The 15,844-nt window shown below is 44.2% G+C and overlaps 1 protein-coding gene across 5 annotated transcripts in view; it reads right to left on the bottom strand.

The window, feature by feature from the left end:
- Nucleotides 1-15,844, bottom strand: part of SHROOM3 (shroom family member 3) — a 123,642-nt gene that overhangs the window by 15,675 nt on the left and 92,123 nt on the right. For all 5 annotated transcript variants that reach the window (XM_057726576.1, XM_057726578.1, XM_057726580.1 and 2 more), the window contains exons 5-8: nt 10,600-10,673; nt 6,123-6,950; nt 4,554-5,063; nt 1,870-2,020 (exon numbers count right to left, since the gene is read on the bottom strand). In XM_057726576.1, coding sequence (XP_057582559.1) covers nt 1,870-2,020; nt 4,554-5,063; nt 6,123-6,950; nt 10,600-10,673 — 1,563 coding nt within the window. The remainder of the gene's footprint in view (nt 1-1,869; nt 2,021-4,553; nt 5,064-6,122; nt 6,951-10,599; nt 10,674-15,844) is intronic.

Here is a 15,844-nt window from a genome sequence, read left to right as displayed (position 1 = left end):
CCTCATAGTAGTGTTCTCCACTGCCACACGGTAAAATCCAAACTCTTTCGCATTTCAGACAAAGCCCCACGTGACCTCCATGACCTTCTGCCCCCGCAGATCCTCCCACCCTTGTCTCCTGCCATTCATGGCCTCTCTTTGTTATTCTCTAAATGTGGTAATTTCTAATTTAATCACGAGACATTTTACATTCCCAAATATCAGACCCCCGGAAGTACCTTTCTCAATACACACCAGCTCCCTGTGTTTTCTCACACTTCTATGTCTTTGCCCACACTGTTCTCCTTTTGTCTTGAATGTGCCACCCCCATCCTGACTCACTCTGATTGCTTCAGAGTAAAATGCGACAACACAGGCATCAGAGCAGTTTTGCGTAAATAAAGAAGGTAAGAAGGCACTAAGTAAAGAAACCGTAGCCCACATCTGGGACTAAGAAGTGCTTGACAAATGGTACCTAATGTCGTTTCCTGTGAGGACTAATCCTCTATTCCTTCCTCTCAGGCTAAAAATACTTCTTGCCATATAATCCTGAGTGAGAGGGTGATAATAAAGTGATAAAAAAGCAGTTAAAAAATAAAACTAAGATAGGGAGGAAAAAGGAACAAGTAATCTGCCACACTGCTACTATAGAGCAGGGTATGTCTATGTGCAAAAAACAAAACAACAACAAACTCTGTAAAATGTTCAGTTAAAGATGTCATGGCAACTTGGTACTTATAATGCTGTTTATATGGCTCCCTCTTCGGGATAAACTTAGACTACAGCAAGGTGGTTTTTCCCCGCAGTTCCATTAAATGGGAGCCAGGAGTGTAATGGGGAAACCTTGGGCTGGGAGAGCATGTGTCACTATAGCAGCTGCATCGTGTCAGCATGTCAGCCATGTGCTATGAGCCCAACAGAGCTGGGGCCATAGAAGGGAGAAGAATACCACTGATGGAGGTGCTTCTGAAATCCGTAAATCCTCCTGCCCCATTGTTTCCTGCTCCCATGGTCTCTATCCTGTGGTCTCATTCCAACACAGAAACAAGAGAGCTTAGGACACATATTATAGAATAAATGAAATAGAATCACGTAAGAAGGTTTCTCCTGGAATTGGCATTACTGAGAAGCACTTACATTCCCTGCTCAGCACGAGGCAAGCTTTAACAAAGAGTCCTTTTCAGCATGCAGGCCTGCGTATGAGAGCTGTAAGCACAGTGGCAGGCAGCCCCTCTGGGGCTCTAGGGAAAGCAGCCGGCCAAGACCTTCCTCCCCTGTGGGCACAGCCCGGCTTAGATCTCCACGGCGGGTGGGCAGACAGCAGCATCATGGTCATTCTTAAAATGCTTTACATTGAAAAGTTGTTAGCAAATGCTAACCACTAAATTCCAATACTGTGCTTTCGAGCTGTTCACTGGGGTATGGCAAAGAGAGCTGGACAATCTAAAGAGGAACATTTCCTTTTCTCGGAAGTGTCTTTTGACAACTGGTCTCTCCTTCCTTAAAGTTTCTAGATTTTCTAGTTTTTCTTTTGACCGTGAAACATGAAATGAAAACTATACAGACCACTGGCACTGGCTGGTCAGCTGCTGAGAACAGTGTCAGGGTCCCTGTGTTACACCAGGAAGCAGGGGACCTGGGTTCTAGTGATTTGTAGGAAATACCTTAATCCCTCTAACCTTCACTTTTGTCCTTTGTAAAAACGAAATGACGGGAGATCTGGGAGGCAACTGCTCCTAGTGTCCTGTATGTCAAGAATCTCGTGATGGTTTGGCAAGGTTGGTGATGTGACAGGCCTTTTCCCTTCCAGCCGTAAGGGGCCAGTAACCCTGCTAGGACCTCGACTATCTTTCTGGGGGAGCAGAACAAAGGCCCCCATTCTTTCTTTACCTTCTTCTCGTTGATGTCTGCCTGCTCCTCTTCTTCATTCACCTCTTCTGGCATAGCTTTGATTTTGTTCAGAAGCTCGGCCTTGGGAGCAGACACGCTGTAGTAGGCACGACAGTTGACCAACATGCCCACCGCGTCCTTGTCTTCACTCCTGGGTCAGAAAGAACAAAAAGTACAGCCACACACAGCTGCATTTCACCACATGTCTGTCCATTTGGAAATGTGTAAAAAAGTTATATTCAGTATTGTCCCAGAAGTTAGGATGAACTAGTAAGTATTTACTAGTGACCGATTACTAGGTGTGGGGCTCTCGAAGCCGGCCTATCAGGATGAGAAACCACCAAGGGCAACATGGGGAAGGGGAGTGGGGGTCGGGGACAGAGGACATTTCACCTCTCTGCATGTTCCTCCTTTTGTGACAAATATCAGAATGATATTAACTCCCTGTTTACAGAAAGACAGTAGGAAGCCATGACTGACTTAGTGTGAAAGTATCTTCAAGGCTCTGCACAGACCTCAGGTTTTGGGTTATTTCCTGCTCCTCCACGGTTACCCATAATGTTTCTGATGCCTACTTTAACTGTTGCCTGGACACCTACCAATTTTCTTTTCACGTAAGCCTGAGGCTCCATGGACGCCTGGGAAATCTGGAGCTTGCTGGTCAACAGTGAGCGAACGCAAGATGTAAAACCTACGCTTGGTTACACAGCAAGTGGGGGAGGGGGCGGGGGGTTAAAGGCTGGAGAACAAACTAGCAGTTGGGAACCTATAACTGTTTTTTATTATAATCAAGGTGCCTTTCCTACTCAACAGGTAAGACCCTACTCACTGAATAAATGACTCTGTGGGCGTAATGAGGTTCTCTAGGAGAGGTAATCTTACGACACTGTTTAACATCTAGACCATCATTTTACTATGGAATAAAGAACCACCAAAAAGTTGTTTTTACGAGTTTCTTGCTTGATGGGGTTATTCTCTAAACGATACAGTTACGTTAATCCAGTTAATTCAAAAAATGGGTAAAAGGTCTTCTGATATGTGTTGTCCCTGCCACCCACCGCCCCATACAGTCAGTGCCTTAAAAATGGGCTTCTTGGGTATCGGCGAAACCTCACAGAGGCTATTTGCGCAGTCTTGTGTACAACAGGACAATGCTCATTTTCACCAGAAGATGGCACACGCCATCCTTTTGCAGTTCCTCCGGGAGCTCTTAGTGCTGCAAAAGCCACATGATCATTTCACGTCTATACGTATGTTCTCAACGATAATGCCAGGAAATGCTTTTCTAAGCATGTACGTGTAAATGAGGTTGGTCTTCGTATAGTGAATGACGGGAGGACAACCACCTGTGGTGAACTGACTGGCACATCCACAGAAACTCATCTGTGGGTTCCTCATGTACCCAGTGGACTGCCTTGCACACTGCAGGTGTTAAAGAAGTGTTTGCAAAGCACGTGACCCTGGATAAGTCACTTCTCCTCAATTAGTCTGTTTGCCAAATCTGAAAAGGAGAGGCTGGACAAAGGGACTGCTGAGGGCTTGTATCTGGAGGTTCTCCAGATACAAGCCTGTAAGTACCACACAGTTCTTTCCTTTCTCCCCTCCCCTACAACTCAAAACATGGTGTTCCTGTTAGTAATTCAGTTAGGATCTGTTGGAAATTTCTAAAATGCAAGCCCAACTGAGATGAAATGCCCTCTGATTTTATTTAGTCTGGAAGCCACTAACTCTGGAGTTCCAGAATGTTGACCCCATATAGTTTTCATTGAAAATTTAGAAGATAAAAGCCACTCTAAATCTCTCCCATAGTAGTCCCTTAAGGAACTCAAACATGCATGAAAATACTGCAATAACCCAGGAGAAGTCAAAAGAAGGCAAAAATACAGACTGCTCACAGTCCTCTCACTGGCTGTGGGCAGGCACCGGGACACGTGTTATGGGACAGGGAACGCACTGTTCGGGGAGCTTCAGGTGCGAGGCCCACGGCTGAACAAGACCACGGTGCACTCTGGTTCGGCCCCTTCTTGATTTTCAGGATGTGAGCAGACACTCACCCTACCTCTTCAAAGGTGAATGTCAGCGGAGTAAATCCATCTGTTTCTCTAGGCTCTCACTGTTTGTACACCACCACGTTCACCTTGGCCGTGGGGAGGCCCCTGTCGTGCTCTCCACTTCCACCTGCCCCTCCCTCAGCATGGCCTGTGTGGGGCTCTCTGCGAGGGCAACTCTGGCAGAACGGGCAGCTGCACGTGTGCTGAGCTAGGGGCACTGTAGACGCACCGACAGCATGCAGATGCCATCACTCACGTGTTCTATGCCTTTCTTTGGGCACAGGCCTAATTTTTCTCTGCTTCAGTTTCCTCGTTTGTAAAATGGAGTTAAAACTGGTAGCTATCTCAGAAGGCACGTGTGAAGATTAAATGAGATAATGTTTACATAAAGAAAAGCTTTCTTGACAAAGAGAACATGAATGATAGGTATTAACAGCAATTATTATTATTATTACTACCATTATTTGTTGCTGGGCAAACAACTCAAGGTAGGTCAGAGCCATTCCCCTACGGCTGAGATGGAATGTCCGTCCGGGAGCAGGAAAACGTCAGATAAGCAGTTCTAGACATATCATCACCTCCATGGAAGGAGTTCAATTTTACGTCTCTGTAGGGACATTACCAGGGACTTACCTCTTAGCTTCACATCCTGGGAAGCTGACAGTTCTCTGCATGGCCTTCCTCTTCATGCTGTTTTCCTTCAGCAAATTCACATCTCGGGGAAACAAACCTTCCATCAGGTCCATAGTTGTCTTCATTCTGGAGTCTGGATCCAAAATGTCTGCCAGAGATTTGTCTTGGTGGACAATTTCCTTGGCCAGAGCCTCTGTTCTCATGTCTTCTGAAGTCTTCTGAGGACCAGAACGGACATTCTTTTCTAAACCTTGAGTCCCACTGACTGGGTCGTGGCTGAGACTTTGGGTCTGGGTGGCAGGTGGCTGCCCTGGGCTTGGCTGCTTGCTAGGAGAGCCGGCGGGTCGGGGCAGAGCACCTGTGGTGGAGGGCGGGTTGGTCTCACTGGCCTCTGAACTCTCAACAGAAGTTTGGGATCTGGAAGCCAGTATCTGCTTATCAACCAAATGGGCTGCACCAGGCACGGGCCTTTCCTTGGCAATGGTCACCTTGGCAAGTTTGCTGGAGTTCCTAGGGATATTGAAAAGAGAGTGGTAAGAGAAGAGTCCGCAGGAGGGTGAAGGCAGGCAGGGAGACGTTGCACATGAGGGCTACAGCTTCCCATACACATCAGGCGTTTCTGGGGTTGTTACTCCCCACAGACTGCCGGGTTTAAGAGGGCCTTCAACCAAGTCCACTAGTTGGTCACAGGGACTGTGACTTTTTAAGGGGAATGGATCCAGCAGGAATTCAGTTTTGGTGAATGTTGCTTTCGGATTCCAGAGCTTTAGGAGAGTGAACAGAGGGCAGTGAAAGTGAACAGGTGGTGTTTGGTGGAAGTGACCACAAAGCTGCCATCAGGCAGTGTATTTTAGTGCTGTCCTAGGGAGTATGTGTTGGGAAATGCCTCTTCCTCATTCTCCTGGCTTCCAAGAAGAGGTCTTCCCTAAACATTACTGACCCTCAGCCTTACTCTTTATTTCTTCCTGTGGACACAGAGTGACTCTGCAAAGAGAAGCTGATCATAGCCCATTCCTAGTCTAGCCTCTTTCTTTAGAGTAAGGCTGCCTCCAGGCTTGCTCTTGTGTGCTCACACGTGTGCTTGCTGTGTGTGTGTGTGTGTGTGTGTGTGTGTGTGTGTAGCACAGTTTATGACTAGGCAGGCAACCCTGTTTAATTTAGGGCTGGGTATCAGGATGCCCACTTATACCCAGAAGCCGTATTCTCCAGGATCAGCTCTCTCAGTAATAAAAGTGATAATTTTTGTCTTCTGAATGCCTTTTTCTTTTGCCTTATTTCTTAACTGATTCAGAACTCTGGGCGGGGAAGAGGGATGCTGTTTATTTGTACCCTTTGCACCTGCCACGTCCACAGAACTGAACCTCACCCTGGCGCCCAAGGACTACTAAACTAACGACCACAAGGTCGACAAATGAAACAGTTCTGCCAGTTTTGTGAGCTGGGCTCCTATTCAAAAACCTCCGCAGGGCTCTCCAGGGGCCAGCAGAGGCAGCTCCGGGAAGCCCAGAGGGTGGAAGTCTCTTACTGGGGAGGGAGACCCTTAACTTTGGCGGTGGGCTGCTCTCTCACCTGGTGTGGGGCTCCCGGTAGGCCTCGCTGTCCCACTGCGCTGGGCACAAAGCTTCAGGGGGAGGCGGAGGGAAGTGGTCCAGGCTCTGGGCTGGGGCTTCCCGGCTGGGTGGGGGTGGTGGCGGCGGTGGCGGCGGCGGCGGCGGCAGCGCTTCGCTGGTGGGGCTGGAAGTGGCGGTGGGGTGCAGGTCCCTCACAAACACCTCGTCATTGTCATCGCAGTCCTCCCGAGGCGGTGGGGAGGCCAGCAGCGCCGACTCGGAGATCCGGAGGGAGATCCTGCCCAGAGTGCCTGGGGCCCCGAGAGGCGTGTCTGGGTCGGAAGTGCTGCTCGGGCCGGGGAGGTCCTGCGGCTTGGGGTAGTGCTGCGGGTTCACGCACCCCGGCAACGCCGGGTCCTCGGGGACGCTGTCCTCTCTGACCGCCTGGGCCCGCTTCATCCAGGGCTGGGAGGGCCGCGTCCCCGCTCCCTCTTCCACCCTACGCTTGGGGCTGGGAGGCTGGGCTGGGCTGTGGCCGCCACTTTTGGGGGTCGCAGCTGGGGTGCCGGGCTGGACGGCGGCCTGTGAGCAGTGGCTCGAGGGGCCAGGGGCAGGCAGGGCTGAGCTCAGGGGTGCAGCCCTGGTGTCTGGGAGATGCCCTTGTGCTCCTGAGGCCAGTGGCCGGGGGCAGGGCGTTCGGCTGGCCTGCCTCGGAGGGTCCAGCGGCCCCAGACCCTCACCGGCAATGGAGGCACCACCACCTGTTCTGCAGCCCAAACCCCCCCAACGAAGGCTGGGATGGTGTTTGAGCAACGGCATCTCTTCACGGCTGGAACAGCTGAATGGCCTGGAGCAGGATACAGACATGTGGGTTAGCTCTGAAGGAAAGGGACAAACACTAAGCCCAAGGTGCTTTACCTGGCCAGGAAAAACATTTAATGGGAAGAAGGACCCCCTGAGAAGCTGCACACTGACTTGCCCTGGCTGCTCATACAAAGAACCAAGTTTAAATGAAATGCCGGGCAGGCATAAACTGCTACAGGATAATGTCACAGGGCAAGCCTGGGGTCACAAGGCATTTCTTTTTATTAACCCTCTCTCATTGCCCCCTCCCCCTACGGGAGGCAGCTTTTGAGAACAGGCATCAGGATATAAAAGGCTGGAGCAGGTATGTTTCTTCTGCTCCTTTTAGGACTAGTTTGGGAACCAGCTCCTGACTCTGGGGAAAAGAATGCTGCCTCATTCTCTCCAGGTACGAGCCCCATGGGGAGGTCTGTTTGGAAAGTATTTGCGTGGGCTGCTGAATCTGAAGGTTTTATTTACAACTTTCTCTTAGTCTCCCAGTGTTTTCCTTTCTTAAAATGGAAAGTAAGAAGGAAAGGGAGCATCTCACCCAAGGAGCTAATAAGCAGTTGCAGTTACCTCTGGAGAAAGAGGCTGACATTAACGAGCAAATAGGGTGCATGGTGATTCAAACAGCTGTCCTCTAGGCTCCAAGGAAAACCCAACAATTCCCAATACATTCGTTAATGTGTTTGAGGAGAACGAAACAAAGAAAACACGTCTGCCTGCCTGCCTGCCTGCCATGCAAGAGTTAATGTGAGGTTAAAAAATCTCCAGCAAACCACCATAATTTGTAGATCCCACATCTGTAGCTCCCCGACTCGTGTACAAGTGACTCTGGAGAGCAGGCGACCTTTTCCATCCTACAGACCTGCATCCCGAGGGAGCCTGCCACGAAATTGCCCAAGTGCCAGACGAGGGTGAAGCAACACAACGAAGGAAAAGACTGCAAAGAACCAAATTAGCTCTTCTTCTGCCGTTGTTTTTTCTTTACTATAAATGCAGAGGGTTGAGCAAGGGCCCGTCTTCCACTCAGATGCATACTCTCCCCTCCCATCACAGATCCTTTTCATCTACAGGCAGTTTCTTTACGAGAAACCTCTCAGTCTCCAAGAGTGGCTATTCTGTTCTTCTTGGTGAGTTCCCAAATGGGTACACCGGAAACCCAGGGGCAGGAGATTCACTGGGGTGCTCTTTACCCCTACGTCTTATTCATTTTGGTATCCCCAGACCCTAGCACAATGTATCCTCTCAGTAAATGTCTGTTGAACAAATGATGTCTCTTCTGTCAAAATGCTATTTAGACTGCAGGCCATGAACTATTCTTAAAATTAGCATCCTCTAATAGGACATGGAGTAACTGGAATCTGATGTTTTAAGGACTAATTCAGGTACCTTCATTTTACACACAATAAAAAAATATTTATCTTTTAAAGATCCAGCCCCAATAAACCTTGGTATAATATTTTTAGTTTATGTTTAATCTTCTTAGTTTATAGGGACCATACTTAAACTGTACACTTTTGAGTTAAATGCTTAGTTTGGTTGAGAATACTTCTTCCTGGTGATTGTTTTCCAAGAACAGAGACTAGTATCGTAAAGATTTTGTTTCAGTCTCTTTTATAATAAGAGTGTGAGAGACAAGCATCTATTGATATGCATCCAGGAATCTTAATATTCAAGAAAGAAGTTTGATTAGTCTCATTTTTTTCCTTCACAGCATTTTTTTAATGTGGTAAGAAAAAAAAGAACCCACATAACTATACAAAATTGACTGCTTTAAATTTAAATTCATTTTAATTTTAAATTCATTTAAAAATGTTCACTTCAGTAGTGTTAAGTACATCCATATTGTTGCAAAACAGACCTCCAGAACTTTTTCATCTTGCAAATATGAAACTACATAACTATTAAGCAACAACTCTTCTTTTCCCACTGCCCCAGCCCTTGTAACCATCATTCTACTTTTCTATAAATTCGACTACTTTAGAGACCTCATACAAGTGGAATCATAAAGCACTTATGGCTGGCTTACTTCACTTAGCATAGTGTCCTCAAGGCTCATCCAGGTTGTACCATGTGACAGCATTTCCTTCCTTTTAAAGGCTGAATAATATTCCACTGTATGCACACACATTCTGTTTACCCACTCATCCATCTGTGGACATCTGGGTTGCTTCCACCTCTTTGCTATTGTGAATAGTGCTGCTGCAAACATGGGTATGAAAATCTCTTTTCAAGATACTGCTTTCAATTCTTTGCATTTATACTCAGAAGTGGGATTGCTGGGTCATATGACAGATTTTTAATTTTCTGAGGAACCTCCATACTGTTTTCCTGTAGCAGTTACACCATTTTGTAATCTCATCAACTGTGCACAGGGGTTCCAATTTCTACACACCCTCACCAACACTTGTTCTTTTTTGTTTTTTTTATCGTAGCCATTCTAGTGAGTGTGGTTTTGATTTACATTTCTCTGATGATTAGTGATGTGCAGTATCTTTTCATGTGCCTGTTGGCCGTTTGGAGAAATGTCTATTCAAGTCCTTTTTGTAATCTAGCAATTTGATTTTTTGTGGTTGTCTTTAGTTTCACCTTAGACTTCAGACCAGTTCTCTTTTGGCAGAACTCTAGTCCACTGTTACACTTCCCTTGTCTCTAGCTTTGAATTACTGCAGCCAAACTAACTAAAGTCCTCAGCCTCATCTTGACTCCTTTCTTCACTTTCGGCACAGCTACAGGAGCAAAAGCAACTATAGCAGGCTGCTTTTGGCAGTGAAGGAGGTAACCTAATACCCACTTCCCGACCATGCTGGCAGTATTAGGCTGAGTTATCGAGAAAGTAAATACAGAAAAAGGAGAAACAATGATAGAAGGAAACATAATAAAAATTAAGGAACTGGCTTGAAAAAACATGGGAGGTAATAGGGAGGAATTAAACATATTACCATTAGTAATAACAGATTACAGTAAATAGTCCTATAATGCTGCGTTAAAACTACATACAGGCATGTGGTTCAGAGGAAACTCTCTTTGGAAATTTCTACTTAAGATCCAAGTGAATAGTTCCAAGATTCTAATTCTAAAAAAATTGCCCATTACATTTTTCTACCAAGGACAAATTATTTTGACGGCAATTTTTTAAAAAATGACTTTCCTGCTATTTTCTCTCTCTCAGTGCCTAAAATAATAACTTTGGAGCTTTATTTTTTACTTCAGGTGACTCCTGCAAGTTTGTCTTGTCCTGTGAAGCAGTTGATGAAATGCCCATTCTCCCCCTAGTGCTTTATCCAGCAGACGTGATCTATGGGACAGAGCCAGAAGCGCTCAGCTGCGTAAGAGAGGCCCCATGTGTGAGAGCCAGAGGATACGCCTGAGAAGAGAATATCCACCAATCAGTCTGATGCTAAACTTACTAGACGTCAACCACTGCCTCAGCAGCACACATTTAAAACCAGTTTTGAATAGTATTCTCAGAGAAGGTCATCTATAATTAAAAAATAAAGTTCCCCGTGGCCCAGACACACTGAAAAGGCACATGACACTATGAAACATCATAACATCACCCTTCCATTTCTGGTACAGAGGAACAGGAGCATGGAACTCCAGCAGCCGTTCCTAAGGCAGAGGGCATCATAAATGCAGATACACACCTGGATCCTGGGCCAGCCAAGTAACATGGATCCTTCACGAGACCATAGCCACTGTTTTCCCCCAAAAGCACATCCTTAAAACACAAGAGAGGCACAGCATTATCACCAACAAACAGGTGTTTGAATTTACCAAGAGGGTGGAGGTATAAAGGAGAAGGACCATTTACTGGAGGTCCACTATTTATTGTCGGGCATCATGGCGGCACTCTCACGTACCAACCCACTTCATCCTCGAAGCCCCAGGAAGGACTGTTAACCCCACCGCACTGATGAGGACACAGGCCCCAAGAGGTTAACTTTCCCAAGGGTACAAGTGGCAGAACCTCAGTCTATCTCACTGGGTGCCTCTCCTAACAAAGACATTTTCTAAACATAAGAAATCTGATAACAATGATCTCCAGAGTTCAAAACAACGCCTATACTTGAAATATAATGATGAAAACGAATTGAAAGGACCAACCTTTCAAAATAGCAATAGGGAAATATATGGGAGATGACAGGAAAAGAATACGTATTGAATTTAGCAAATCCTCAAGAATTAGATATAAATTTGGCTTGTAATCAGGTTGAAATACATTGTCTCTGGGAAAAACTTCTCGCCCACATGTAGTATCAGTAACTCTGGGGACACTTCAAGGGTAGTCATTATTTGCTTTTGCTTTTAATAATGGGATATATTGGTTTCCTGAAAGGGTTGTAGGTCAGTTTCTGACAGTGTAAAATCAGTTCACATGTGCAGGCCCCTGATGAAGACAATGATGTTGCTACTGATAAAACTCTCAATTATTTATGCTAATAGTTGACAGGTAGAAAACAGGAAAATTAAATCCACGTGTAACCCCTAAACTTAATTTCAGCAATTTATTTCACCAAGTATTCTGTCCAAAGGGCTAACTGCTTTCATCCTCCCTCTCTCTCTCTTTCATTTCTCCCCTCAATCACTGGTAGAGGTACTAATAAGCAATGAAAAGAGCGAAAGGTTGGTGGGAGTAGGTCCAAAGAAGAAACAACCCTGAGTATTATTAATAACTGCAGCTTCTCCTTACTCGGCATTTACTGTGTGCTGGACACTCTGCCAAGTTCTTTATAATCCTCAAATGATGTGCCTGGAATTGTGTTAGGCACCTGACATTCTCCTCTAATTTATAACAATGGGGGGAGGGGAGGTAACTGCAGCTCAGAGAGGATAAGCATCTTACCCATAATTAAATAAGGAGCTAAGATGCAAACCACGATTTCCTCAAAGCCTAAGGTTGACCTTTGGAATCTTAAGTTGAGTGGTGGCTGAGCTGGATGCAATCAGATGTCAATGCTTCGAGAAACAGGAATTCCATGTGTCTGATTTGTTCAAACATCACTAGAGGGAATGGGAATTCCTATTCTCTACAAAACCTTATGGTCCCTTTATAACCAACAAGGCCCTACTGTATAGCACAGGGATACACATCTGCTTAATATTCTATAATAACCTAAATGGGAAAAGAACTTGAAAAGAATAGATACACGTCTATGTATAACTGAATCACTTTGCTGCACACCTGAAATTAACACATTGTTAATCAACTACATTTAAAAAAAAAAGAAAAAAAAAGAAAAGCATATTGTTCAATGAAAAAAAACAAACAAAAAAAACCCCTTATGGTCCTTTTAAAGTCTTTCCCCACTTGACCCTCTCTGTTCAGCTTCACCAATAATTCACTGCAAAAGCCTCCAGGTCCCCTTAAAGCTGCTAACCTAGTAACGTTCAAATATTTATTTCCATTCTATTATTTCCTTTGAATTACAGTATGAGCTTGACATTTATGTGGGTGTACATAAAATAAAGGAACTTAGACCCAGTAACAAGCCATTGAGAGGACTCTCTACATCTCCTGCCAATAACAATTGGACAGAAGGAAAATGCCTTCCCAACCTAGTAAAAAGCCCAAGTAGGATACATTCCTGTTGCATTTATTTGCTTTGCTTGGGCATGTATGCACTGTCAAAGACTTGATTTTCTATAAACTGGTAAGAAGCATAAACTATTACGACAAATTAGGAAAAAGCAGTGGCTATGGGAGAAATAGTTATACCAGGTATAGTGTTATATCAACAGACACTTGTAAAGTGTCTATTTTTGTTAACTGTCTCTAACTTCTTTCGACTGACTTAAAAGTACACCAGTTCTTATTCTTTCTTAGACACAGTATACTTAAAACTATAAACCTAAATCCTGTCAAATTCTGATTCTCACCCTTACTTTGGATTCTGAATTAGATATCCTAATATCTCTGTGACCAATGAAATATGAAGACAATATTCATCTACTTTGGAATATCAGCTTCAAGTATCTGCTAATTGAATTAGAAATTCATTTAAAAAAAATTTTAAATGTTATTTCAATGTATAACAGTAATTGATAAATATTAAAATGACATCAATTCACTGGCTGGAATTTTCAGATATAAGATGTTTAACTCTCGCCTCCCTCCCATCTCCCAGTCTTTTTTGATACCAGGAGGCAGCATGGTACAATGACTCAAAACCTCTGGAGTCAGACAGTATGGGTTCAAAACTTCACTTCCACTATGTCGGGCAAATTTCTCAGCCTTTCTGTGCATCAGTTCCTTTACACAGATGTAGGATTAATTTCATGCTTTTAACACACAGTACAGGGACTTCCCTGGTAGTCCAGTGGTTAAGACTTCCCCTTCCAATGCAGGGGGTGAGGGTTGGATCCCTGCTCAGGGAGCTGAGCTAAGATCCCACATGCCTCTGGGCCAAGAAACATAAACAACAGAAGCAATACTGTAACAAAGTCAATAAAGATTTAAAGAAAACAAAAAACAGTACAATGATTAGCACATAGTATATGTTTGATTATTAGTAGCTATTTGTAACTTTACATTTTGTGTAAAGTTGATTCTGTTATTTATCCCCAAGCTTGAATGGGTGCTTGGTGAGAGGTACTAAAAATGATATACAAGCTGCATCCTACAGAATCAAGACTACATCCAACATTGTGGGGTTCCATGCATTAAGCAATTTCCTCAGCAATCAAATGTTTGTTTACATCATCACATGGTGAAGATGCTACATATAAGAAATGAAGATCTCTAAAAATATAGTGAGAACCAGAGAAGACTCTAAGTCAGCATCTGGGGGAAAAAAAAAAAACAACCCACCAGGAACCTCATTTCTCCAAAAGGTTTCTTTTTATAGCCTCTGCTATATTTTAGATCTATGCAATGAACAGGTGTAAATTTCCATCTCCAAGGCAGAAATGTTTGGATTTTTTCCTACAGCTTTGCAAGGCCTACACTACTTTTAAAAGTTTTCTAAAGTCTCATAGAAAGCAGGAAATAGCCAACAATTTGATGTGCCCTTCACCTCCATCACTAATATCCATTTTTTTCTGCAATTACATCTTTCAAATTAGGAGGAATTAAAGGAGAGGGAATGGGAGGTTGCTCAGTCAGAGACAACCACAACTGGATAAGGAGAGGCCCAGGCCTGCTGAGTGTCTGAACAGGTCGCAGGCTGCAAACAGTGGCAGCCTTTTGCCGTCATCATTTCAGGCCCAAGAGTGATCAAGTTTTATAAACAGAGAAATTGATTTCCATGCTGATCTTGTTTTGGAAGCAGAAACTATCCTCACTAGTGCACTTTTGAAAAGGAGCTGAATCTTTGTCCAAAGCTTGTAAAATGCTGCTCTATTAGCATCTGGCTGGCAGTAGCAAGCAGCATTTGTTCGGGATGCTGTGGATTGAGCCAGCACCAGAAACAGATTCCATATTTTGGATTTAACTCAGGCAGATGCTTTAGTCTCCAAAGGGTCACTTAATTTCTCAGAGTTCTCTAAAGCTGGGATGAGAAAAATTCTTACTTAACACATTCATCAAAGCTTAATGATAATAGTAAAGTTCCTGAAATTTATCCAAATAAATAATACTACCTTAAAATAATAACCACAATAATTATGCGGAGACTAGTTTTATTTTGTTTTTAACTAGTTCTACAACTAAGATAGATAATGGATGTATAAAGAAGATGCAAGGGGCAGACCTTGCCACGGACCAGGTCTCAGGGCAGGCATGGTGTGGCTGCTGAGCAAGGGAACGGAGGAGGAAGCCTAGCAATACAGTCTTGGCACAACTGCAACCTGGGGGACGATAACCTATTGTCAGAATTTGTAGGAGCAAAGCAGCACAGATAAAGTATTTCCCGTTGAAATACTACCTCCCCCCCGACATCATATTCCCCATGTTAAATAATTTCTAAATATGGTACTCGCTTTATTAAAGAGAACATAAATAATATTCTGTATTTAGTTGTCTTTCTAGAAATTATTTTTCAAATAATATCAAAGAATTGGGATTTAATTGGGATCATTTCTCTATACTGCCTATGTTTTAGCTCTATCTCCCAGTTTACCAGGCTTGAGAAATATCTGGGAGCGAAGGCAAAATAACATTCACAACCATCCAACCAATTCCCCAAGAGAAGACATCTATCAAAAGATGATTTGGTTTTCACCTAAACATTTCTATTTTCTTTAGAACATGGGAAGAGAAATGAAGAAAATGTTTGTTCTGCTATACAGTGAGCTTCTGAAGCCCATCAAACTAGCTGAAATGGCATGTTACACACATGCATTTTAAAAACGTTTTAGGGGTAGGATAAGGACTGAAAATTAGCCCTGTTCTTCATTCTAAGGGGTGAAAAACAGCTACTGGCGGCTTATGGAGGACTGCCTCTAAAGATTATATGTGTGTAAGAAGGGGTTATATTGGGGGAAAATATTTCTGAAGAGAAAATATCTGGGAGGGAGCAGTATCTTCTCTCACAATGCTGTGTGTACCTGTGCTGCAGAAGCAGTGCAGCAGACAGATTTCTCAGGCAGTGATCGCGTAGTCTTCTTTGTCTAAAGCTGTTTCCTCCAACTGGATGCCTCCCACACACAACCTCCAACCCTTTGTCAACATCCTGCCATCCTTTACAGCCTGGTTCAAATCCCTTCTCCAAGAGATGTTCTCTTAGCTCCCCTCAGTTAGAATTAATCACTGTCCCTCCCATAGCATCTTATTTGTGAGCACTCCCAAAGCACTCACCATTCGTCTTGGTTATTTACATATATTCCTTGCTTAATTGTGAATCCCAGAAAGGCATGACCCTTACTTTCCTTTGCATTTCCTCCAAACCTGTAATGCAGTCCTTTTCATAAAACATATGCTCTACAAATGCTTGCTGAATGATTACATTCTCT

This window comes from Hippopotamus amphibius, chromosome 3, assembly GCF_030028045.1.
Source record: "Hippopotamus amphibius kiboko isolate mHipAmp2 chromosome 3, mHipAmp2.hap2, whole genome shotgun sequence".
Classification (NCBI taxonomy): domain Eukaryota; kingdom Metazoa; phylum Chordata; class Mammalia; order Artiodactyla; family Hippopotamidae; genus Hippopotamus; species Hippopotamus amphibius.
The sequence above is the reverse complement of the archived record's forward strand: the minus strand, read 5'-3'. Positions and strand labels throughout refer to the sequence as shown.